General features: G+C 34.5%; 5 protein-coding genes across 11 annotated transcripts; 2 read left to right on the forward strand and 3 right to left on the reverse strand.

Annotated features, from left to right (window-relative positions):
* Positions 1–3,153: 3,153 nt before the first annotated feature.
* LOC104818360 (transcription factor BIM1) lies at positions 3,154–7,920 on the reverse strand. Of its 5 annotated transcripts, XM_010547919.2 has the most exons (13): positions 7,698–7,920; positions 7,025–7,506; positions 6,810–6,887; positions 5,797–6,177; positions 5,567–5,642; positions 5,342–5,463; positions 5,085–5,184; positions 4,925–4,994; positions 4,739–4,837; positions 4,365–4,669; positions 4,189–4,291; positions 3,964–4,065; positions 3,154–3,258 (listed from the first exon to the last, which is right to left on the reverse strand). In XM_010547919.2, exons 2-12 carry the CDS (start codon positions 7,059–7,061, stop codon positions 3,982–3,984), a joined length of 1,455 nt encoding a protein of 484 aa, XP_010546221.1. In that variant the 5' UTR covers positions 7,062–7,506; positions 7,698–7,920; the 3' UTR covers positions 3,154–3,258; positions 3,964–3,981. The 5 variants fall into 5 exon arrangements, with proteins under 5 accessions (XP_010546221.1, XP_010546225.1, XP_010546223.1 ...); XM_010547923.2 differs by lacking the exon at positions 3,154–3,258 and having other exon boundaries at positions 3,624–4,065; positions 5,567–5,627; XM_010547921.2 differs by lacking the exon at positions 3,154–3,258 and having other exon boundaries at positions 3,624–4,065; positions 5,567–5,633.
* Positions 7,921–14,590: 6,670 nt separating this feature from the next.
* Positions 14,591–16,083, forward strand: LOC104818361. The gene has a single exon (XM_010547924.1). It carries the CDS (start codon positions 14,793–14,795, stop codon positions 15,666–15,668), a length of 876 nt encoding a protein of 291 aa, XP_010546226.1. The 5' UTR covers positions 14,591–14,792; the 3' UTR covers positions 15,669–16,083.
* Positions 16,084–16,477: 394 nt separating this feature from the next.
* Positions 16,478–17,380, forward strand: LOC104818363 (basic leucine zipper 43). The gene has a single exon (XM_010547928.2). The coding sequence runs from the start codon at positions 16,657–16,659 to the stop codon at positions 17,209–17,211; it is 555 nt and encodes a 184-aa protein (XP_010546230.1). The 5' UTR covers positions 16,478–16,656; the 3' UTR covers positions 17,212–17,380.
* Positions 17,231–18,551, reverse strand: LOC104818362. Of its 3 annotated transcripts, none has more exons than XM_010547926.1 (6): positions 18,359–18,551; positions 18,200–18,270; positions 17,964–18,067; positions 17,818–17,872; positions 17,586–17,713; positions 17,231–17,435 (listed from the first exon to the last, which is right to left on the reverse strand). In XM_010547926.1, the coding sequence occupies exons 1-6, from the start codon at positions 18,545–18,547 to the stop codon at positions 17,395–17,397; spliced, it is 588 nt and encodes a 195-aa protein (XP_010546228.1). In that variant the 5' UTR covers positions 18,548–18,551; the 3' UTR covers positions 17,231–17,394. The 3 variants fall into 3 exon arrangements, with proteins under 3 accessions (XP_010546228.1, XP_010546227.1, XP_010546229.1); XM_010547925.1 differs by having other exon boundaries at positions 18,356–18,551; XM_010547927.1 differs by having other exon boundaries at positions 17,586–17,721; positions 18,356–18,551.
* A 547-nt stretch (positions 18,552–19,098) lies between these two features.
* LOC104818364 (H/ACA ribonucleoprotein complex subunit 2-like protein) lies at positions 19,099–21,433 on the reverse strand. Its single transcript, XM_010547929.2, has 4 exons — positions 21,211–21,433; positions 20,753–20,822; positions 19,742–19,847; positions 19,099–19,441 (listed from the first exon to the last, which is right to left on the reverse strand). The coding sequence occupies exons 1-4, from the start codon at positions 21,341–21,343 to the stop codon at positions 19,280–19,282; spliced, it is 471 nt and encodes a 156-aa protein (XP_010546231.1). The 5' UTR covers positions 21,344–21,433; the 3' UTR covers positions 19,099–19,279.
* Between the last annotated feature and the right edge of the window lie 4,169 nt (positions 21,434–25,602).

The raw sequence follows: 25,602 nt of genomic DNA on the forward strand, positions 1-25,602 counted from the left end.
TCATGACCAACTCATTTTTTATAATAGTTTAAATTAAATATTTTTAATATCATTTGATAAAAATTATTTTTTTAATAAATTTAAAATATAAATATTATCAATTTAATTTATTTTTAAATAAAAATAATTTTATTATATAAATTATTAAAAATAATCATCATTAAACTTAAAGATTATACTATTGTATTTTTTATTAAAATATAATACTAGAAAATAATATCAAATCATAACAATAAATAAAGTCATCATATATATTGGTATTTTATATAATTTTTAATAAGGATATTTTAGTTTTTTTTTAAAACGCCGAAAACCGCTGTCAAAACGTAAATTGAAAACTACGATTAGAAAACACAAGTTTGGTTACGGATGCGGTTGATTGCGGTTCAACTAATAAGTTTTTCAATCGCCTGCAACGCCAGAAATCGCAACCGTTCCGTTTGCGGATGGTGGCAGTGTAACTAATCGCCCCCTTAAGAGATTTACGGACAATTGGAAGTTAGAGTTGGAAACTTCAAGCTCAACTTCACATTTTTATTAAAAATAAGGAAAATATTTTTCTACACGAATTGTTTAAAATGTAACTTTTTCCTACACGAACTTTTAATTTGACAAAAAATTACACCAAATTATCAAATGTACCAAATTGATACACGAACTACCCAATTTAACTGTAATTTCCTACACAATCCGAAAACGGTGTTAAATATCCGTTAACTGATGACGTGATACGCCACGTAGCGTCTGACATGGCACGCTACATGAAAAATTTTGTCATGTCAGCATGCCATGTCAAATTTAAAAAAAAAATACAAAAATCCGAAAAATTACAAAAAAAATAAATAAATAACAGATTAAAAAAACAAAATAAAAAATCCGAAAAAAACTGAAAAAAATGAAAATAAAATAAAAATAAAAAGTAAAAAAATACACATATATACATATATATTCATATCTATATACAAATACAAATATAAACATACATACTCCTATATATGTATATATACTTATATATTTTTTATTATGTATATATATATATACATAGGAGTATTTATGTTTATATTTGTATTTGTATGTGGATATATATATACATATATATATACGTGTATATATATTTATATATATATATATAGATATATATATATATATATACATAGGAGTATTTATGTTTATATTTGTATTTGTATGTGGATATGAACATATATGTATATATATATTTTTTATTTTGTATGTATATATGTATGTATATATACTTATATATGTGTATATGTATTTATATATGGTATGTGTATATATATAAATATATTTGTTTGTATGTATATGTATATATATTTGTATAGATGTTAGTATATATATATGTATATGTTTTATTTTGTATATATATAGATATATTTTTATATAGGAGTATATATATTTATATTTGTATTTGTATATAGATATAAATATATATATAAGTATATATATTTTTTAAATAGAAGTATATATATTTTTATATATGAGGATATATATATTTTTTTCAATTTTTTTAAAATTTTTTTCAGATTTTTTCGGATTTTTTTTTAAATATGACGTGGAATGCTGACATGACAAAATTTTTCATATGGCGTGCCATGTCAAACGCCACGTGGCATGCCATGTCATCGATTAATGGACATTTAACACCGTTTTCGGATTGTGTAGAAAATTGCAGTTAAATTGGGTATTTCGTGTATCAATTTGATACATTTATGTCAAATTAAAATTTCGTCACATTTTAAATATTTTAAACAATTCGTGTAAAAATATAATAATAATAATAATAGTGCTTGACCAGAAAAGTTACACGTGGTAGTTGGGCTTTAACAATAGTCAAACCTGAACTGTGCAGTGGGAAACGGATTTCACATGCCCATGCTTATTGGGCCCGACAGGCCCGTCTCCTGTCCTCCTCTGGTCAAATCTCAAATTTCTTTTCATTATCATGAAAAATATGAAATAGACAGAACCTATGTAAAATTAAAAAAAAAATCTATTTTTATTATTATTTTATTATAAAATATTAAATTTTAAATTTTAAAATATAATTTTGTTATGAAAAATATGAAATATCTATATAAATAATTATAATCTAAAAAATAAAAAATAAAAAATTGATAATAATCGTGAATTTTTTAGAAAGAATTTGAGTAAATTTATAATTATATATGTAATTATGAATAGTATTTCAAACAGTTCGTAATTGTACGTCTCCTTTTTGAATTTTTATATTATTTTAATAATCCATAAAAATTAATTAATTTTATTTTTAAAATAAATATTTTAGTAATTATGAGTCTTTATAAATTTTAACATGTAACGACTCTATTATATATTTGATTTTGATTTTTTAATAAATCTTTTTATTTATTTAACAAAAACTCAGGAGTTAAAGGATAACAATTAAGATTTTATCCATGACTATTCCACTATAATTATAGTTTTTAATAATTATATATGTAATTATTTTTCTAAAAAATATAGCCCCAAAATATTTGGGACTCTGTTTTATCGCACCGAGTTGCACACATCTATATGCATATGCATGATATAACACGAAAACCGTCTGAATATACATATAAACAGTTTTTTGACCCAACAGCTTGTGGGCGAGTGGTCAGCAGCCGGGTGCAAAGCATTAAGAGGTTGGCGGTTCGATTCCTGGTTGAGGAAGGATTTTCACATGGGCTGTCCCGGTCCTCTGGAAAATGTAGTTGGGCCAAAGGCCCGGTGAACTTCCGGATTATCAAAAAAAAAAAATATTACGTTTTTTGTCGTGGGGTTTTCCTCATTTCTTGGAGTCGAAAGTATGTGTTTTTTTGTTATGTACTTATAGACTAGGGTAGCATTTTGGTTATTAACCGAATAATCGAACCGAATTGAATCGAATAAGATATATCCGTAATCGAATTGAGTCTGACATAAAAATCGAACGGTTATGATTCTTTAAACCATACAAAATCCGAAATTGAACCGAACCAAACCGATTAAAAAATAACCGAAAAACCGATATTTTTTTAAAAAAAATGAGTTTTTTACAACAAAAAATTTGAATCCGAACCGAATCAAACCAAATTTTATATAAAAACCGAATGATTATAGTTTTTCTATAACCGAAATAACCGAACACGAATATAATTAAATCGAATCCGAATATAACCGAAACCTGAAATAGCCACCCTTACCTGAGACACGACGGCTTTCCTTTTCTCTCGAGGAAAATCTGATCGTTGCTTTTACTTCCTATGAGAAAGAAATTTTATGATCAATTAATTGCATTTGGCCTCCTCATTGTCATTGGTGCAAAGGGGTTATATCTCGCATTCTGTTTGTGAATCTCATATATCACCTAAGAAGATTTTTTTTTTTTTACCAATGTCCTATTATCATATATCAATTTTAATTTTCTTGCGGTTTTGTTATTCGGGTCCCATCTCCCACATTGCGGTAGATTAATTTCAACTACATTAATTTTAGATTAATTATTATCTTAATTAATAGCATCAATTTTTGATGAAAGTCAATCATATGGATAACGCTTGCATAAAAATTAATAATGGTATTATATAATTCAATGTATTATATATATATATATATATATATATATATTATCGTAGTTTCACTGTTTCAACTAATTTGGAGTCTAGTTCGTACACTAAATCTAATTGGGCCAATAAGTATTTACAAGTTAAACAATAAATACATGATAGAAATGAATGGAGTGAGCCCAAACAAACAGTATCGAAATAAATTTAAAAAAAAAAAGAAAAGAAAAGGAGGAAATAAAGCGACTCAAAAGTAAACTCAGGAGAGAAGGGAAGCTCATAACCTAACACAGGGAGAAGCTTCACCAAAACATGGAAGCTTTTCCACTGATGAATCATATAATCCTCACAAGAAGAGATAAATTAAAAATAAAATAAAGAAAGGATAATGCAAAAGTGTTACCGGTGGTGGGGTTTTTTTTTAGTGTATGTCGGTCTTGAGTTTTTTATGACCGCCGTCGTCGTCTGTTTCAGTTCTTGGTCGTGTCCGACGCACCTCCTCATCCTATCCCCACACCATTTAAACGACATATAAGAATGGTCAGTAAGTGTAATAATGAGAATTATAAAGATTTACATATCAATTTTTGTATTTAGTTCAAGTTTTTTTTTTGAAGGAGAGGGGAACCTTAAGAGAGGAATGTGTGGGGAGCTCGATTTGGACAGAGATGCTTGCTTGCGTCAAGTCCACTCCCGAACTCTCCAGTGCTTGCGTCAGCTTCTTCATCAACCTAACTCAACACAATCCATGTTACCAAAAAAAAAATTGTAACTTGTCGGAATGGAAATCTCATTTCTCCTCACCCTTGGGAGTAAACACTGGCGATGCTAATGCTACCACTCTCAATAACGCCTTCTCCTTCTGACGGGACGCCGTCACATGGCTGCGTTTGATCCCGTCTGTGCTCGGACACGTTTCTCGTCGGGAACTGAGATATCGGACTGCCCGTCAGAACGGGAAACGGCTTCCCCGCTCTACATTGCGGATCCATCGCATTTCCGCCCTTCGCGTTTGGTATAACGGTTTGAGGCATTGGGATGTTGTTTTTCTCTTCTAACTTGGGAGCAAAGGCAACGGATCCTTCTGGTGGTAGCCGTTGGCTGTTTCTCTGTTACAAATAAAACTCTTTCAGGTTTTACATTGTATCGAGAAAATTGCAATAAAATCTGATATTTACCCAATTCATTAGCTTCCCAGGCTCTGGGTTCCAGCCGCGGTAGTATGAGCCTTCATGCTTGTTTACTTTCTCCTGTAAGAACTGAATATACTCTACCACCTGTGTAAAAAGAAAAAGTTTCAGAATTTGAGGAAAATAACCTGTCAATGTTATAAGAATGATCTTATTTTCAAAAGAGATGCATGCCTCCAGCAAGAATGATGCCTTGTCCCGCTTTTGGTCGCTGTTGGGGATCAGTTGTCTCAACATCTGAAATCTGAGGAAATTCATTCATAACACACTTGTTAGAATCTGCAGTACTCTATTTGCAAAAGACCCGAGGAATACATCCATGGAGACTACTCACCTGTCATTGATCTTGCTCCTCCTCCGCTGCTCTGTGGCAGAATGTTTCGACCTAGGCGTGTTTGGCTTTCGATCCCCGTCTGCTTTTACCCTCAAATCCACTGCAAGCAAAGGAAGGAACTTGAGCAAGTAGCAAACTGAATAATTATATTGTAACAAAACAAGACAGCTGGTACAAAATTAAGCTACGGGCTTTAAAGTGCCAGATGGTACTTGTAGCTTGTGGTTGTGGACGGTAGGTAAATACGATACATTAACCTTTCTGGCTAGTGGAGGGGCTCTCTGTCCTCATGACCAACTCTTCTTCATCATCGTCCTGGGAATTCACTTTTGCTGACCGTATCATGTCCATGAAGCTCTGACTCTTCAGTCCAGACACCCTGTGTAATAACATTCAGAACAAACCTCACAGTTAGCCCGTGCATTCCCAAGACAAATTACCAAATACACTGATCTAGTAAAAGATGGGAGGAGATGACATACTGAGAGGAAGAGCCAGAACTGAAGCTGTTCCTATGATCTGCCCCCGGCCACTGCCCCATAGCTGTTGCTGCATCTGCTGAAAATCAGAAACTTACCTCCGAATGGTGTCCAAAAAACTTGCAACGTTCTCTATCCCATACATATATGATGTATCACTTTGGAAACTTGCATATGACAAATCTATGTCTATGAAACAAGATATTACTACTGTCTTTTTTTCTTCATATTACCTCTCAAGCTTGCTCTCTCCTCAACATTCTCCTTCTTTTTCCCTCCCTTCTTCCCTGCAGATTCGTCCCACAAAGTGAACCCACTAGCTGCATGCGAGCTGCAGTTGGAATTCTCGTCGGTGTTTCTCTCACAACCGCTTGCTTGGGCCAACGTAAACATTGGTGAATCTTCCGGTTTAGGAATCCTCTGATGAAAGTAGGGAATGTGGCTGATCGTGTATGTCCCTATACCTCCGGGGAGCACGTGCTGATCCACGGAAGATGGCGGCTGCGGGTCCTTGGATGCCGAAGTGTCGACGCTGCTGGTTTCCTCCTTAGCACCACCTCTTATCCCAACATGTTCCAAGGGTCGTAGAAAATCGTGGGTTTTCAGGTATCCACCTGCTCAGACATCAACCAAAGCAGATAACCATGTTTAAGTAGTTGACATTGTGATTCCATTTGCAAGTCATACAACTGACGCTAGTGATGTATATACGAACAAAACACTACCCTAAATCCAAATCCTTTTCTAAGATAGCTTTGGTGTTTGCGTTGTTCAGACAATAGATCACACGTGGGAATGCGTAATGAGGCCCACATTACAACCGTACAGAAATGGTGTCTGTGTGTGTATACACCACACACCACACACACACACACAGATATATATATATATATATATATATGTATATCTTGTACGATTCTAGATCTGAAGCATACAGAAACATAACAGAGCCATCATGATTCGTCATTAAAAAGCATCAAAGATTGATGAAGATTATTCTGATTCAAAAGAAAAAAGATAAATCCATCAACGTCCCTTTTTACAGGTTTCCACAGTCTGGGCCCAGTAGGGCCCAAAATCCTTGTCCCGTGATCCACGATTCGTATTAAGTTCACATGCACGCGCGCACAACCGAAAAAACGCGATGCCTAAATATGTTCCTCTTATTTTCCTTTTTTTTTTTTATGGCCGGCTTACTTTTATTTAATAATAATAATAATATGATGATGATGATGAAAAAAATTACCTTGAGGAGGAGTCCTTGGATCTGGATGGGCGGTTGAATGACTGCAGAGCGACAAAAAATCACGTGACGGTTTTCTCCCTGTGGAAAATCTTCCAAGTCAAAAGTTAAAACGCAAGAGATAATCACCCTCTTCTTCTTTCTTTTTTTTTCTTCTATGAATAAATCTTATTATTTTCAGAAACCCTAAAACAGAGGAACTCTGAAAATAGTAATACCTTCGGTTTCGAAGGGACGAGGTTGTGGAAGCTCCATAAACACCAGGCGCGACGTTTTTCTGTTGAATTTTGAATCACAATGATTCAGCGCGGGGATTTCAGAATTCCGCACTCGCTTCGTTTTTTCTTCGGAATTCTAGGGAAATTCCTTGCGCGGATGTGCAGATTCCGAAATTCGGCAACTATTTGCTCAGATCTGCAACTCCGTACTGTTGATCTGAGATGAATCTTGTCTCTGATGCTTTTTGGAAGAAAAATAGCTCGATATTATCTGTTGAATTATGCTTTCTCAGGAACTTGTTCCCTGAGAAAGCTCCTAAGCAACTCGAATTCAGCTCGAAATTTTCAGAATTATGCCTCAACGCAACGTTTTCTCTGCGAAATCCCCAGAAAAACATGCAACTGGAGGAGATTCAGCGAGAAAACTAACTCCCCCGGAAGGAATGATTTGAAAACCGTCGGAATTCTCAGATTCCAATGATCTGCCATCACAATTTTAGACAAAATCATGAGCTCAACCATAATTCAGCAGATTTCAAATCTCAAACCATCAGAATTACGCACAATTGAAGTCAAACCATCAAGGCGGAGGTCCAAATGCAGAACCCCGAATCAAATCCAGGTAGATATAGAGAAAAAGGAAGCAAATGCTAAGACGGAGCACGAGAATTACCTTCTCACCAGAATTCTGCTTTGAAGTTTGGATCTCTTCGTCACCAAATGGAAAAAAAAAAAAAGCAAAGAAAATATAGAATTCCGACGAATCGAAGTACCACGAGACTCTTCAGTGGGATCGGAGATGATAATTAGAGCGAGAAAGCGTTCTCTCTTTCTCTTGCCGAATCTCTCTCTCTCTCTCTCTCTCTCTCTCTCTCTCTGCGCGGTTTGGGAGGAGATGAGAGAGCGGAGATCTTTTATACAGTCGTTTTTGCGTTCCCCGTTTTACAGCAGCAACACAGTCCCATCTAAACGGCGTAGTCTAACGGCGTCACCTTAGGACGTTGACGGCGTTTGGGGATCTGTCTGTCCAGTTGCATAGTTGAAGATAAAATGAGTTTATCCAGTTAGCGGCGCTAAAAAGTAACAACAATAAATAAATACTTTTATATTTGTTTTATTGTTTATTTGGTGGGCACTTTTGTTCTGCATCGTGTTCGGCGATCCCGACCTAATATCTTACAGCTGAACATTTATTTTGAATTTTGGATATATATATATATATATATATAAGCCTATTTCATTGATTTATGAATAAATCGATAACGTACATGATGTGATATCTATTTTGTAAGTGTTATGATCTGTGGTATATAATACTCATTATTATTAATAGTGTATATAAATCAATCATATTTAAATTATAAACAAATTTGCGGATAAGAGTGGACAAAATTGTTCGTTTTTTCAATATCTCAATAATTTGGATTTGATTTTGATTTTATAAACCAAATTATTCATAGATGGGCTTCGAATTTTGATTTGACGATATAATCAACGTCATTTATATATACTTTAAAAAAATATTAAAATATACTAAAATTTTAAAATTTTACAAAATTATTATTTTAATAAAAAATGTAAAAGTATTTATAATTTTATTAAATTGGAAATTTATTTTAATTTTTTTCTATAAAGTTCGCATTTGAATATCTGCTGAAATTGTTTTTGATATTATAGTGCAATGATTTTTTATTTTTATTGATATCCAAATATTTGTTTCGGAACAACTAAATTTAATTTTTGCAATCCAAAAGTATAAAATGGGGTTTTCAATTTTAATATATATATATTGAATACGAATTCGGAGTCGAGTGATTATCAATGATAGTATTAATTTTCTCATGAAATAAAAATAATGAGGGCAGGAAGGTGGTACGTACGATGATCAGGTGACAAAATCACCTAGTGCCTAGTGGTTTGACCTGAGAATATGTACCCGTTGACCCTCAAGGATTTAATAGAACCGAGGTCCGAGTAAAATCAAATTAAATTTCGCTTGATCTACTCATGATTAGTGGCACGGATCCCAATTTAGCCCTGAAACGACGCAGTTTTGCCTAACCCTTGTCGCGATTTCCTCCTCTTAATTATCATTGATTTATTTATTTATGGTAAGAAAGACTAGATAGTCTATATTGCCATTTATTTAAATTCCAATGGTACGTACCTGTGAAGGCCACATGCAAGCTACCTTTGTGAATAATTTGATCATACCATCATATTCATGCATTTTATATGCTCGCATACTGTATGTATGCATATATATATATATATACGACAAAAACATATAATACATTTATTTATTTATTTTTTTTATCAGTGTATGCATTAATTATAGAATTTTCGTATGGTCATGACAAATGCAGCAATAATGGCATTCAATACTTCATGAATTTGTACTTTTAATTTCTTTTGTGTGTGTGTGTGTGTGTGTGTGTGTGTTGGCCTATTCCTTTTACTCTCTAATTGATGAGATTCAATTATTCGACCGACAAATATCCTTATTGGTTATTGAACAAGAAAGTGCAACAAAAGAAGAAGAAGGTGAATTAGTATTTATTAGCGCCGGTTGATTTTTTTTTTTTTTGGCTACAGATCTACGTACATGGAAACGAATTTAGAAATTTTTATTAACGGGATAATAATATTATGAAAAATAGAGGCATTGATCGTTTTTATTGGCGGTACTATTTTTTTTTATTAAATTTATATAAAAAAAATTAAATAAATAATACTAATGTTAGTGACATTGAGATTATTTATGTACGTGTGGCATTTATAGGTGAAACAAACCTTTGTGTGATACCATGCATTAACAAACATATTGTCTCATGAAATCAAAACGGATTATAATCATCGAGTGACATAATTAATAATAAAATCATGATTAATTTAATTGAACATATGCAGATGTGTATATTTCACATGTAATTATGTTTTTGTTGCATAACACGAATAAGTATATTTTATACAAAGAACGTAACCACATACATATATATATACAAACACACGTACGTAGATATATCTAACCTATATATGTTTTTACTAACAAAAAGGAACCAGCATGCATGCCACGTAATATTTGAAAATGATATATAAACGTTTTTTTATATATTTTAAAAAAGAATATAATGAAAAAGAGATTAGGCTTGGGGATCACATGAGGAACAGTATTACACAAATAAGGAAAGAGCAAAAAAAAAAAAAAAAAACAGAACATCGATCCGCCCACATGCTCTCCACTCTGTCCCGTGAGTTATTAGGTTTATGCCCTAAACACGCTTTCTCCTTTTCCATTAAATAATATTTACTTAATTAAATTAATACCAACATTTTTTAATAGTATTTCATATGATCTTGGTTATTTTTGATAAAGCATATGATTTTGTTAATTCAGTAACTTTCAAATATCTAACGCATTAATCACATTTAATACTTTCTGAAACGTTAAGTTTAAGATTCAAATTATATCGATTATAAATAATCACAGTATTATGTTGTCTACTAAATCTGTGACGTATATAAAACTTCTAAATAAAAAAATCGTGTCAAGAAATTTTTATAGTTAACGATGAATTAAAATACGTTATAATGTATATGATCACTCAATTTATTTCAAAACAATATAATTGTTACAGCTTATTGGTCATGCATGGATGAATTTTCTGCCGATCATTTTCTAGGTTTAAACCCGTAAAAACGAGCAAAGAATAATTTTTTATTATTACAAGATATAAAAGTTTATTGATAAATTTATTGGATCGTGATGGTTAATAATATCATTATCTATTGCACATATAATAACGTGGGAAAAAAATAATTGAAAGGAAACAAAAAAAGTAAGTAGCAACAGTAACAAAAGAAGAAATTTGTCCGAATCAAAAGAATTGGAGACGAGGAAGAGATGCGATGTCGTTTTAGGTGGTAGAGTGGGGTCCACGTGATTGACCCCACATCTCACGTGACAAAAAATATAGGAACAGCGCAGGGGCACATTCGTAGTAAAACCACTAAGGAGGGGTTGTTTCTCTTATGGGCGAGACCGAACCGACCTAAGACACGTCTCCGGTCTCCTTCGTTGAAACTTAAACCATCCAAGTTGGGCCCACACGCATTTCTCATCCAATTATTTTTAGATTCGATTTATTTTATTTCCAACAATATGTATACGTATATAAATTACGTCGATTATGTTTATTCGGGATTACATTTTACGACATAAACAATGGAAAGAGCCAAATCATGCAAAAAATAAGGTAATTAAAAATAGACATGCCCTTTATTTAGGATTTTTAGAGTCATCACCAAAACCAAACATTTGAAGAAAATTTAGCATATTAATAAATATGTTATGTGAAAATTCATAAATCTGAGGAAGTTCTCCAGCCTAGTGGTTAATGACAACCCCTTCTTCTATGAGGTTGTGTGTTCGAATCCCAGGTATAGTACTTCCCTTGAACCAATCAGTTTTACGAGGCTGGTTTACCTGTTTTGCGTGGTTTGCCGGCTATTGCACAGGACGGTGGATTTTCTCACGTCCGCGATGCTGTCCTGATGTCGTTCTCGTCCGACCCATGGATTGAGAGGTGTTGCGATGTTCGGTGTCCGACCCGAAAGGTCGTAGGATATGGGTTTCCCATGACAAAAAAAAAATCATAAATCCATATTATTTTAGGTTAAATTGACGCAGACACATTTTAAGAAACCATAAAAAAATGTGGGGCGGTAACAGCACATCCTAATGAGCTTTCTTTCTCTTTAATCCTTTTGTTAATGATGCTTGGTTGTCTCTAAGCATAATATATTTCTCCTTGTAACATGAAAAAAAGATAAAATTGGATTATCAAAAAAATAAATTTGGAAATAAAAAAAATATATTTTTCTGCAAATTTCCTTGCGACGCGGACATTCCTACTCCCAGGAATCCTCTTAGGGATCAGTTAACAAGTATAGTTTTTTTTTTCAACGTCTTAACGCAAAAAACTGATGGATTAACTAATATAATCAATTAATTAAGGGATAAATTAAATATCAGATTAAGGTTAGATTAAGATCCAAGGTGCAGTGTACGAACACGTGGCAGTTAAGCAGCTTAATCCGCAGCATTGAAACTAAAATTCTATGCAAATATATAAATTTATTAAAATGGTATTGAAAAATATATATAGACATTAAATTCGAAATCTTACGTCAAACCGGAACTCAGTTTTAAAATTTGAACAAATTTAACATTTTAAATCGATTTAAACTTTCAATCTTCAAACCATCAAATCTAAAATAATATCTAATCGATGTTAACCGGTTTAAATATTTAAAATTTTAAATCGGTTTTAATTTTCAATCAAGTCTGGGTCTTGTGGTGACATTTTACAGTTGGTACTCATTACGTGTCATCTTCCAAAAAAAAAAGGTGAACAATATCAGTGATCATAAATCGAAAAATTCGTGTAAATTTATTTTCTAACATGTATATATATACCGACCATTCTTTTTTTATATAGATACGCTGACTAAATATTATAATTATTCATCTTTTTTCGCCAAAATTTTCAAAAAATACTTATTTGATATTTTTGTTTAAAATATACAATTAAAATATATATTTTAATTGCTATTCAATAATCGTTATTATTTTATACAAATTTGATAAATAAAATATTAATATCATTATTGCTTTAGTATAGTTATTTGTTAAATACATGGTTTCGCTATAAAAATATATTCACATATACATATTATTCTTTATATATTTTATATGTAAACACATACAATCATATAATACATTTTATACGTACGATGAAAATAACCAATATATAAATATATATAAACATGTATTGACAATGACATAACAAAAAAATGAAAAGAAAATAAAAATGAGAAATGTTGTTGGCGGAGAAGAGAGCACGTGAGATGAGAGCAGCAGGTCACGTGCGCCCATTCCCTGCCGTTCATCTGCCACACTGCGTGCCGTCCCGCGTGCGGTGGGCCCGCAGCTCATTCACGCCGTGAATCCCTAACGTCTCCGTTAACAGTTTTCTTGCGGTTAAGAGACGACGACCCCTCTGTGATTTTGGTAATAATTATTATTTTCAGATTATGGTACGTCGAAAATAAGATTTAATATTTTCGTTTCTATAAATTTTATAACCACCTTTTTTCTTTCCTAATAAAAAAAATATGAAAATGGTACTCATATTAAAAAAAAGTTCTGAAGGTGTGACTTGGGATAACATTGTAATTTAAAGAAGTATAATTATCTACTCTAAAACAATAGTCAACGCAGAAACTTTATATTATTTTATCCTTTAGTAATTATCTATCCTTTTTTTTGTATTTCTGAATGCATCTTTACTATATATAATATACAAAAAATAAAATAAAATGGTGTGGCTAGCTTTGATAATACAAAAGGGATAATAGATCTTTTCCTATAATAAGCTCGTAGTACTTTCGTTACTTGCTGCAATTCGAAATTCGAACGGGCCGATTCCCACACCGCTAAAATAAAATTCAAGCAAAGTGGGGTATAAAAAGGCAGAAAGGAAGATGTGGGGAAAATGGTAATTTATGGAAAATGTGGGGCCAAACAGGGAAGAAGTAGGACGAGACGTGAGAGCACGTGCCTGTAAGAGACCGAGGGGTTGGCGGCCCCTCTCTTTCTCGTGACGGTGTCACGTGGGGTGCCTCGTTCCTCAGTTTTACCGTATCGTGGGTCCCATAAATCTTGCGTAGCAGTACCCGGAGGTGAAATCTCTCAGATAAGGCAAACCTGTGGGGGCCGAACAGTAATTACATATTTTGTATGTAAAAGTAATTTATCTTTTTGGATTTCCGGAATGAAGTCTTTTTAACTTCCTTTTTTTTTTGTAAAAGTTTTAACTTTCAGTGACATGGAAATATTTTTTTAAACCTGGCAAGGATTTTAAATAGAAGATAATACCCTATATTTTATGTTGTTTATACCCAAAAATATCAGCAGAAATATAAATATTCACACCGTATTTAATTTGCTTTAATAATAATAATAATAATTAAAATTTAAAAAAAAATGGGAGGATGCATGTGATGTCCTTTCGGGAGTGACCTGTCGTTTGGTTTTATGGGTCATTGATAATACGTGAAAGCGAAAGGTGTGAATGAAGAGTCTCTTCCCTCCTCTCTCTCTCTCTCTCTCTCTCTCTCACTTGATGACGTGGCACTCTGACGTGCTTGCCTTCTCTCTCTCTGTTTTTTTTCAAACGAAAGAGACGCTGCCCAATCAATGAGGGACACATGTCCTCTCTATTTAAATACTCTGTAAATTCAATTAGTTTTGCCTTTTGAATAATCTTATTAGCTATTACTATAATTTAACAAATATTCTTATCATATTATTCATTTTCATTATATATATATATATATTGTAATGATTGTAGAAGTTGGGGCCGAGAAGTGAGTAGACAAAGGCCCAGTGTAAGCCCGTCTCATTCCATGACAAGTACCAATTCATACAATAACCAGCATGCTTAATATTCCAGAACTATAATGGAAAAGAATTTAAAATAAATATCGAATGTTTATAACTTTTATAAATCTGAAGAAATCAAATCAAATAAAAATAATCGATTTTTTTAAATAAATATTTTTATCAATACAAATTAAAATCGAATTCATCGAAATAGAGCACCGAGTTTCCCCCGCCGCAGTCTCCGCCGGCGACGTTTTGGTTTCCGATTCAGTCGTTCCTGCTTCCGACGGTCTTGATATTCTCGACAGGCGTAGTTTCTGCATGGATCTGCCCCACCAGCGCATTGAGCAATCTCAGGTAACTCCTCACGACGACATCGATGATGACGGGGTTGTGGAGTTGAGGTCCGAGTCGGGTTTTGGGTTTATTGAGGGAAATTACGGTGTGGATATGGATTGTTTGGAGGTGGATTCGGTGTTGGGATTAGAATCTGGTGGTGGATTTTTGGTTGAAAACATAGGCGATAGTGATATTGATGTTAGTGTTGATCTTAGCCCTGATGATTATGTCGGACATGATGATGTCGATTTCTACATAGAGAGGAGGGCTTTTAGGGTGGAATCTAGCGGCGATGCATCGACTCGGATTGATATTCGTGTAATCGAGTCGGGTTCTGATGATGGTGAGGATGACCTAGAGAATGAGAATGAGAGGAATATATGGGGAACACAATTGAATGTGGAGGATGTGTATGTGAACGATGATGGTGATGATGAAGATGATGCCATTCTTTGTTGGGAATCACTTCAATTGGAAGATCGCGGAGCGACGAATGAGGATTTCGAGTGGGAGGAAGTCGATGGTGGTGTAATGGATGAGAGAGAGGCTTTAAGCGTTTTTGCCGAAGCCGATAATGATGGTGACAATTTGGCTTCCGTCTCTGTCTCAACGGTTATCACACTTGAGGATTCAGCTAGTGATGAAAGGCCAGAGGGTTTGGGGTGGGAACTCTTGTTGAATTCTCAGAATCTCGAGGCTAATCCCGGGTTGCAAAGCAACGAGGATCGGTATCTGGCTTTTTATCTTGACTATATTCAAACAACTGAGATGCCGTTTGGGCAGTTCGCTGAGGGCAACATCTCGGCTCTTGGCCAACCTCCAGAGCTTTCGTTAGAAACCTTCCATCAGTTCTTTTGACCAAAGAGGACGTGGGGAATGATCACGCGCTCTGTGCGGTTTGCAAGGGCGAGATGAGAGTTGGAGTCAAGGCTACACAATTGCCTTGTAGTCATAGATACCATCCCGAATGCCTTCTTCCGTGGCTCGGGACAAGGAACAGGGCTTGTTCTATTAAGCAGAGATTAGTGATGATGTTTCAAAGAGATTGCGTGAAGGAAGATGAACATTTGTTTAAGGGTAAGCAATAGATGAATATGAGGGAAATATCTATGCATCTATATTCATATGGATCTCTTGCCTAAGTTTTTTCACCATTGGAAACTATTCATACACCCAATGTATTGAATAGAGAGAGATGCCCGAAAACAACTTATTCATAATCTTGTTCAGGAAAAAATTAATGAATAATCTTGCATGCGGATGTGTTTTATTATTGAACCTCTCTGGTTATGCAACTTTTATACACCATCCTATGTATGTGTGTGCATACATAAACATGAATAATCCTAGCCTTTCTGGTGAATGTATGAATGTAAAAATGCTCAGCCGTGCACGTTAGCATCCACCGACCAAATTCACCAGATGCCAAGAGTGATGTTTTTCAGACGAATCAGATGTCGGATTAGCATTTAGTGTAATGGAAACAAACTCAGGAGAGATTCATAAAAATTCGATCTTTAAATGGAAAAAAAAAAAGGTAATCTTTCTTGACAAAGAGGTGGAACTAAGTGAGATTTGTGTCAAAAAATCGTCATTAGGATTAGTGGTGCTTTCAGATTTTGAAGGAAGAGAATGAACAAGAAACCAAAGAAGTTGTGATGCATTTGTCTCCATGCAAGTAAAATTGGGTTCTGTCATTAAAGAACATCAACATCTCAAGTTAACCTACCAGACATGTCCTTTCTCTACTATAAAATGAGACTCTCTCTCTCTCTCTCTCTCTCTCTCTCTCTCTCTCTCTCCTGCGTCTGAAATCAGTTTGATAATCAGATGTCTAGATACCTACATGGAACCTAATGACCGTCCCTCTAACTGTTTCAATCTTCTCCAAGGAAACCCATCTCAGAACAATCAACTCTACTCGCTATTCCTACCAGACACTGAGTTCCATACTCAGTTGCACTCTGTGTCCCCAGACACATCGACTCTAAGCAATAACCGCTCCAATGCAGATCCAAATCGAGAAACCGTCTACAACCATGGACATCAACAGAGTATCGTAGACGAAAAGAGGGCAAGGAGAATGGTATCTAACCGGGAATCTGCCAGAAGGTCACGCATGCGCAAAAAGAAGCAGATCGAAGAGCTACAGCTACAAGTTGAGCAGCTCGTGATGTGGAATCATCACTTGTCTGAAAAGGTGATCAGTTTACTGGAGAGCAACCACCAGATCCTGCAAGAGAATGCTCAGCTCAAAGAGAAAGTCTCCTCCTTTCACATCCTAACGGCGGACATGCTACCGCCCGTTAGAAACTTGGAGGACATCAACTGCCGGGAGATGAATCACGAAAGAGCTGAACCTTCAAACAGATCAAACAACCTCCGACCACACAAAACTTGATAAGTAAAACGTCCAAATCGGCCTAGACCTTGGGTATGTAGCGGTAGTAGTATAGATGATTTGTATTGTGTATATATCTAGCAAATTATTCAACAGCCCCCTACATATGTGGCTGCTAAAACAGGGCTTACATGTATACAACAAATGCAATATAGGTTTCATCAGCTCCTACTGGCTCCCCCACTACCTCACATCCGTAACTTGGAGTTGCATCACATCACATTCTGGGTGTAAGAAGCAAAACAACTAAGCGGGCGGAACTTTTTTATTTCTTTAACATTGAAAATCTACAATTGCTTTTGGTTGCTTCAGCAAACTACTCTCCTCTTCTCTAACACAGAGTACCATTAAACACGGGAAGAAGGCTACTCAACTGTTCTTCTCTGATTGAACATCTCCATTGGAGATTTCGCCGGGGGGTTTGTCCGAGTAAGCCGAGTCTTTGTTGTTTTGTTCATGAAAGCACTGCATCGGTTGGGCATACGACCGCGTGCAAGGCCACCTATAAAACTTCACCCAAATCAGAGATAAATCCCGTGATCATAAGAATCAGGGTTAAACACGATCACATCAACGCATTTGCTTCTACTGATCTAACATTACCACCTGCTAGACATAATGGTCTCACCGCCTATCATCGTTTTCTCCTCGAAGATGTTCCCTGAAACACAACATTCAGCAAGAGAACTTCGTCGTCTTCAGTTCAGACCGAACATAACGTTGCAAGATTAACAACGGAAGATGGAAGTAACCTCCGTAGATATTCTTCACGGAGAAGTATTTTGCCATTAGCATCTGCGTGTATTCGGATTCATACTTTCGGTATTTATCAGCGTACGCCTTGCTGTCAAGAACGCTAAACGAAACGCCAGGGAAAACGCATAACTTTTACATCCGTGAAATGGGTTTCAATTCAAGACCCTTTAATCGAGTTCCTGAAGAGAATGCACGGCTAACGCGGATGAAACAGAACCCTAAAACAGATCACCTGAACTGAGGTAATTCCGGAATTTCGTCAGATAATCGATCTGCTACTCCATTTCTGCTCGATAACTCGGTCTGAAAAGGGGGAAAAAAAAACCCTGAGCTCAAATCGTACTCAGCAACAGCGACCACTCAGCAGAGAGAGAGGGAGAGAGAGAACCACGGCTTGTTGTGGTGAGGAGGCGCGTCCAGCGGAGATGGTATCGGAGGTGTTCAGATGAGGCGGAAATGGCGGATTTTCCGACAGCTGGACAGCGTCGGAGTTGCTGTCAGTAGACGGAGGCGGCATCGTGGAGTCGTTTGACATCCTGTGATTGGATTCTCCAAAACAAGGAAGCGAAGGCAGAAACATTATATTTGTTATATTTATTACAAAAAAAAAAACACGGAGTCAAAATTATCCACTTTATTTATAGTTGGATACTATTGGGCTCCAATGTCATCCTAAATGGGCCGAGACATGGGATTTTGGGCCTATTTTAATAATTATACGCACCGCTTTGTTCAAATTTATGTGGCTATCATGTGTTTTGATTGGGTACATATACATTTACTTTGTTATATGGATTTCAAATCATATCTTTCTATATATATATTTATAAATATGATCATTGTTATTTATCTCATCATGCTAGTCGTACCGTGGTAGTCAGACTGATCACACGTGTAGTAAAGGGTATGATGTAAAATCCATATAGCAAAGGAAGAACAGTTTTGATGCAATGGATGTTTGATTATTACAATAAACTCTTGGTGGGCCTAAGAGGAAATGCTCTGTAAATGCTGAAATACCGTTCTCTGCATTTATCAGATCTTGATTTTATTTTTTCTTAATTATAAACGTTCTCTGCATTTAAATTTAATTCTTTCTAGCAATAGGGCTGAACAGCCTCGAACATTTAACAAACCCCATATCAAGAAATTCAAGATTTACATTTAGCTACAAAAAGCTTAAATTAAATGCCCAAAATAAAAACAATGCAAGGAAAACATCTTATACATTGATGACGTTTAAGTGGACAACCATATCATATCATAAAACGCTTGCTGATGCTAAGTGGGTTATTAAAAACACATCATCAAATCAAATAACGGAAGAAGCGAGCTCCTTGACATCACCAATGACTTGGTCGTATTCAGACTTGAGCTTCTCCTCGTCCGCCGCCGCTAACTGCCCCTTCATCGGTTTTGTCATGACCAATACACAGCACGTTGGTCGCTTTGTGGCGCCCGCTTGTGCAAGATCCTGAATTCCGCAACATTAGTCAATACAGATCATAATGAGCCCTTTGAATATCTCACACCATACTCGGGTTGGCCGATTTGGTTAATAACCAAATAACCGAGCTGATCCAAACAAATCGACCAAAATATATACAGCTTCTTTTTCAAGATAAAACATGTTCACTGAAAGTATAGTAGAGTTAAGAGGTATAATGATAGCTTAAGCCTCTGCGATAGAGTTTCTATCTTAGACATGCATACATGTTTGACTGGATTTCACAAAAAAGAATAACAGAAAAAACTGAGAAAAAGTGTAGCTTACTTCTTTGGACGGAACATAAACGTAAGGAACCTCGGCCTCCTCGCACAAGATTGGAAGGTGGGTTATCACATCGATCGGAGATATGTTACCTGCTATTACGCATAATCTACAACAAAAGGAGAAAAAACAATCTCATCAGAAACTCACACGATATACACCATTTAATAACCCTTTTGTGTAACGAATGAAGAAAATAGATGTAAAAAGATAGAATGTGGGTCTAAAACCAGGCCCCCAAATCAAAGGACCAAGAAGGAGCTCAGAGGGGGCAGACATGTCAACCCATTCTCAACTTATTTTCCGTGCACATTACCATGCTACCTTCATTCGCTTATTTTCCAGAGCATCGGCTTATTGTACACAGATTCACAAGATCCAACAAAACAGAAACGCATATAAAACATATGATTTTAAGGAAAGAACCAAAGGCAGTTTTTCTCAGTGCTTATAACTTAAAAAGGAGTACCCATAATATACAACAATGTGGGTCTAATCAAGGCCCCAAATCAAAGATTCAGGAAAGAACTCAGAGAGACCACACAAGCAGACCCATGATGATTTGATCTTCGTGCACATGAACATGCTACCTTCATTAAGTTTAATCCAGAGCATCGGCGTTATGCACAGCTCTCATGAATATAAATAACCAGAATCCTCATGACAGGGCCATAATTTAATCAAGAACAAACCAAACAATCAATATAGAAACCAAAAAACACTTTGAATCTTCGAAAGAATCCATTATAGTTTCAGTAACAGGAAGAAAGTTATATTTCAAACTGTAACCCATAAAAAAGAGAATGTGGATTTAAACCAGGCCCCCTAATCAAAGAACCAAAAATAGACTCAGAGAGGGCAGACATGTTGACCCATAATTAGTTTCTGTGCACATTACCATGCTACCTTCATTGATTATGTTCCAGAGCATCGGCTTATTGTACACAGATCTCACGAACAAAAACGACCACCAATGTGCAGAGAAAACATAACTAGTTTAGTTGCAAAACTAACCCTCTGTTTCCGCGTCTTATGCTTTTAACCACTTCTTTGACCCCTCTCTTTAAGCATTTCTGAGCAGCAGCTGCAAAAGTTCACAGACAACTTAAAATCAGCACATATCCCAAGCAATGCATTTACATGATGGCGACAATTGCTAATATTCTTCCAGTAAGAAATTTCCACCGAAATGCAAATGAACTTGGAAACAGAACACAAAGCTAATACCAATTAGGGGTTAATCCGTTGATCGATGTAACAAGTGAAAACATACAGAACGGATAAACTCTTAGGATTCAAACTAACTCTATGTAGAACCGAGAGAAATGCAGGAAAAACATAAACATTTCCAAACATTTCCGTAAAACGGAAAACAAATCTCGGAAGATAGATATATTGAGCAAGCTTATACCATACGTCCCTGCCGTAAGTGACAGACGATCCCTCCAAATAGGAATGCTTAGGATTCGTACCTTTTTGAATGAGCTTGAGAGTGCGTTTCTGGAGCTTCTTCCCAGCGAGGGGCTTGGCAATGGGCGCCAGAGAGACAACCTTCCTCTCCTTCTCCTTTAATGGAGTCTTCTCTACTTCACCGTCGCTTCCCATACCTCTGTTGAGGATTCTCCGGTAACCACGAAGACGGCTGGAAGAGAAAGAGGAAGAAGAAGAGGGACTAGGGTTTTAGTGCAGTATGCTTCTCAGGCGCTAGGGTTTTTATAGAACCCTAGAGATCTCCAAGATAAGGAAACAGACAAAAACACCTCAGACAAATGGGCTTAAAGTTGCAAAATTATATGGGCCATGATCTTTCTGACCCATATTGATAAAGCCCCAATAATAAGTCAGTCTATGTCAGACATTTAAAACCTTTTTTCCCTGCAATACAAAAGTTTTTTTTTTTGGTAAAAGTGATTTGTATTAATATAATTGATATAATTTACAACCATTATATAATTTACACAGACATAATTTTCTAGTTATAGACTTTTATAATTTAAATGTGACAGCTACTAATTAAACCATCTAATGAAACTCACCCATTATATAATTAACGAACAATTTTGTTTTTTTTGGTATGAAATGAACGAACAATTTTGAATTGAACATATGTTAAAAACGCCTACATTTAGATTTTCAATGAATAAATCATATTATAGATATTCAGACATTTAATATCCTCAATTAAAATGCTTTGTTTTGAAAATTTATCAAGCGTTAACAAAATATACGTATCCTATCCAACATATCGTGGACGAGTGGTCAAGTTTGAAGTAGGAGGTAATTCCACTTTGAGGTTGAGTGTTCGATTCCTGGATGGTGGGGAGGAGATAATTTCTGGGTTTATATTATCCATATATAAAGACTGCTCCCAAACCGGAAATTTATATAGTCAGCGCGTTTAGTAGATAGTAGAAAGGGATTCTCCGTTATAAAAAAAAAATATAAGTATCCTAAAAATGTTCTCCATGCAAATCTAATAATTTTGTTTGGTATAAAAAAATGTGGCAACGCTCGTGATGACGTGTGTTTGGGTCCATGCAATGAAGAGAGAGGGTCAATATTTATTTAGGTTATTATATTTATATATGAAATTTATCATAAGGTTGTTGATTTCTAATTGAATAAGACTATGAGCATGAGTCGTGGCAATTAAATAGATTAAGACCAAATCTTTGCAACTATTCAATTAATTAATGTGGTCATTATTTCAAAGAAAAAACGATACTTTTTGTGGAATTGGAGTCATATTTTTATTTTTATTCCCTTCTTTTCAATTCCTCGGGATATTATATTTATTTCAATTAAATTTTTTTTTTGTAAGTAATGATTAATACATCCAATCACATCACGTTTTCCTTGCTGTAAATAAAACCAGTTCACAGAATTTCTCTCTCTCTCTCTCTTGTTCTTATTTAGTTTTGTCAATTAGTTGCAATTTCAAAATGGATAGCTATCATTTTCGGTACCATAGTTTAAAAACGAATCGTATCGAACCGAAAAATATGGTACGGTATCCGATCCAAAATTCTAAACAGTAATTTGTTTAGAAAACCGAATTTTCTAACTAAATTGAATCAAACCGATTTAAAAAACGAAAAACTGCAAATTTGTTGGGAAAAACTAAAATTTTCTTAATAAAAATCTAACCAACCGATTCTCAAACCGAATTCTGAAACGTCTACCCTATTTTTCATTCCTATAAAAGCAATATTTATTTAAAAAAAAAACAATGTGCCTCGTATAAGAAATTGCATGTAAATTCGAGTGCTATACACTCAACTCTGAATGTCAGATCGATAAAAAAAAGGTATTAATAATAGTATCATAAAATTTAAAGCATATATATTCACGCCCGACAATATTCAATGTCCTAATTAAAATTTTAATTAAATTGACAGTCTTTAAAATATAATAAAAGTATCCAAATTGTCTTTTATGTAATTCTAATAATTTATTCTTCTAAAAAAGTGGCATAACGTTCCTGGTGACGTGTGTATTGGATATATATACAAAGCCATCACAAGGGTGTGTAAGTGGAGAGGTTGCACAGAACCCACCTTCAAGAGAATAGAATATTATTACCATTTTAATGTTTTAATTTTTTATTTTAAAATAAAATTAAAAAATTCTATCACAATCTTTTAATTTACTTTTTAATAATCATTTTTATATAATTTAACATCTGAATATTAATTTTATTCAGATATTGAATATTTATATTTTTTGTTTCATTATTTTTATATATAAATTATCATTTATTCTCATTTTTATTATTTCATGTTATTAACAACAACATTTTTATTTGAATTATAAGTTTACATTTTTAATTCAATATATAGAGATAGAGTTAGAAATTGATAAATTTATAGATTTATTAATCACTTTCTATTTTATTTATTTATTTATATATTTTAATTAAATTAAAAAATAAATTTAAAAAAATTAGTTTATAACTTAATATCGTAAATTATATCGTACGCGTCCTAAATTTGTTGAGACGACTATATACATATGTGTATATATATATATATATATCAGTCTATGCATTATAAATATAAAATATTGTGTTGAAATTTTGACAAGTCGTGGTCGTTTGTTATTTTGTTTCGGTTGCTGAGATGAGTTACGAGATGGATAACCCAAATCTTTGAATCTCGAATGCAAATTGATTATATGTGCATCTCTACATATATAAAACATAATTTTATATTGCGTTTATAATTATTGATTTTTAGAAATAAAATACTACAACCAATAACTACTAATTAAATCATATAATAAAAACAATTATACAATGAACGAAGAAACTTCGAATGAGCCAAAAAAACACCCCCTTTGATTTAGACTTTTAATTATTAAATCATATATATTCAGGCCCGACGGTATTCAATATCCTAAATTAATTTTTTTATTGAAAATTTGACAAGCTTTAAAATTCACGAATACAATAAAACTATCTAATTAGCTTTGTATGTAAATCTAATAATATATATTTCGTTTAAAATTTTGGCACAACTCTGAGGGTGGCGTGCGCCGAAGAGATGTGGAATGGGCATATCGGTCGATATTTATTGATGAGGTTATTATATATGAAATTTATTTTAAAAAAATAATATTATGGACATGGGTCTTGTTAATCAAATAGATTGAGACCACAACTTTCCAATTATTGAATTGATTATTGTGGTGGCTATTTCATTCCGTCGTTTCCCAATTTTTTAAAAAATTCTATTGAATTCGACCTTTTTTTTGCCTAACCCTGAGATATTTCAATTAGATTGAAAATAAAAAAATGAATGTATCCAATCAAATCACGTTTCTTTTTCTTTTTTAAATAAAAACCCGCTCGTGGTATTTGTTTATTGTTTCCTTCTTATAAGAAAATTCTTATCCATTTTAAAAAAAAAAAACCCACGTTGAATTTGAAAATTAATAGGCAGCGTTTACTTTTTCCATAAATAAAATATTTACTAAAAATGGCAATTGACGTGGTATTACTATTCAATTTCAAATGGCAAGCATATTCGGGTATAGATACCGACATTTCAAATGGAACGTCCGACCGGTAAAGGTCTTTACTAAGAGTGTCATGAGATGAAAATTAATAGGTATCGTTTACTTTTGCCATAAAAACAAAATTTATTAAGATTTAAAATACATTGCTACGAAGATTATATATGGCGATTGCGATGTAAGGAAGTGATGCGATTGGCTTTGAAATCGTCCAAATATTGGAATCTCACATAACCATCAGCATGTCCATGTCCATGCATACATTTCATGTGTGTATATATACACATGTATGGATGTATATGTGTATAGTACATTTAAAGAAGGTGAGTTTTCAGCCTTACAAATTAAATCGGAGGCGGCTCAGCGTTGGTGGGAGGAAAAAGTTTCAACCAATACTTAGCAACCATCTGTGAATTTTCCAAATTATGGACTGACCATACATGTGTATATAGAGATTCACATGTATCTATATGTTTACGTGTATAAGTAAATCTACGCACCAATAACATACATACAACTGTCGCTTAACTCGTCAAGACGTCAACTCTCTCTCTCTCTCTCTTTCTCTCTCATCAATGGCGTCTTCAGTGCTAAAACCCACCACTATCACCACCACCTCCTCCTCCTCTCCGACAACTGTCTCCTGCCGACCAGTCGGCGGCGGCGAATCATCTCCGCCGCGTCCGTCGTCCGGAATACATACCTAACAGGATCTCCGACCCGAACTACGTACGCGTCTTCGACACGACCCTCCGAGACGGGGAACAGTCACCCGGCGCCGCCATGCAGACGGAGCAGAAGCTGTTGATCGCTCGTAAGCTGGCCGAGCTCGGCGTGGATGTGATCGACGC

Source organism: Tarenaya hassleriana, unplaced genomic scaffold (genome assembly GCF_000463585.1).
Source record: "Tarenaya hassleriana unplaced genomic scaffold, ASM46358v1 Cleome29, whole genome shotgun sequence".
NCBI lineage: Eukaryota > Viridiplantae > Streptophyta > Magnoliopsida > Brassicales > Cleomaceae > Tarenaya > Tarenaya hassleriana.

Coding starts and splice junctions, on each gene's coding strand:
- LOC104818364 (XM_010547929.2), bottom strand. CDS start 21,343: ATGGGAAGCGACGGTGAAGTAGAGAAGACTCCATTAAAGGAGAAGGAG. Junction 19,848..20,752: donor ATAAGACGCGGAAACAGAGG/GTTAGTTTTGCA, acceptor CTTTTGTTGTAG/ATTATGCGTAATAGCAGGTA. Junction 19,442..19,741: donor TTTATGTTCCGTCCAAAGAA/GTAAGCTACACT, acceptor TGCGGAATTCAG/GATCTTGCACAAGCGGGCGC.
- LOC104818363 (XM_010547928.2), top strand. CDS start 16,657: ATGGAACCTAATGACCGTCCCTCTAACTGTTTCAATCTTCTCCAAGGA.
- LOC104818362 (XM_010547925.1), bottom strand. CDS start 18,547: ATGTTTCTGCCTTCGCTTCCTTGTTTTGGAGAATCCAATCACAGGATG. Junction 17,873..17,963: donor CGTGAAGAATATCTACGGAG/GTTACTTCCATC, acceptor GTTGTGTTTCAG/GGAACATCTTCGAGGAGAAA. Junction 17,436..17,585: donor TGTTCAATCAGAGAAGAACA/GTTGAGTAGCCT, acceptor TCTTACACCCAG/AATGTGATGTGATGCAACTC.
- LOC104818360 (XM_010547919.2), bottom strand. CDS start 7,061: ATGGAGCTTCCACAACCTCGTCCCTTCGAAACCGAAG. Junction 6,888..7,024: donor TCGTCCCTTCGAAACCGAAG/GTATTACTATTT, acceptor GATTTTCCACAG/GGAGAAAACCGTCACGTGAT. Junction 5,464..5,566: donor AGTTCTGGCTCTTCCTCTCA/GTATGTCATCTC, acceptor GTTATTACACAG/GGTGTCTGGACTGAAGAGTC.
- LOC104818361 (XM_010547924.1), top strand. CDS start 14,793: ATGGATCTGCCCCACCAGCGCATTGAGCAATCTCAGGTAACTCCTCAC.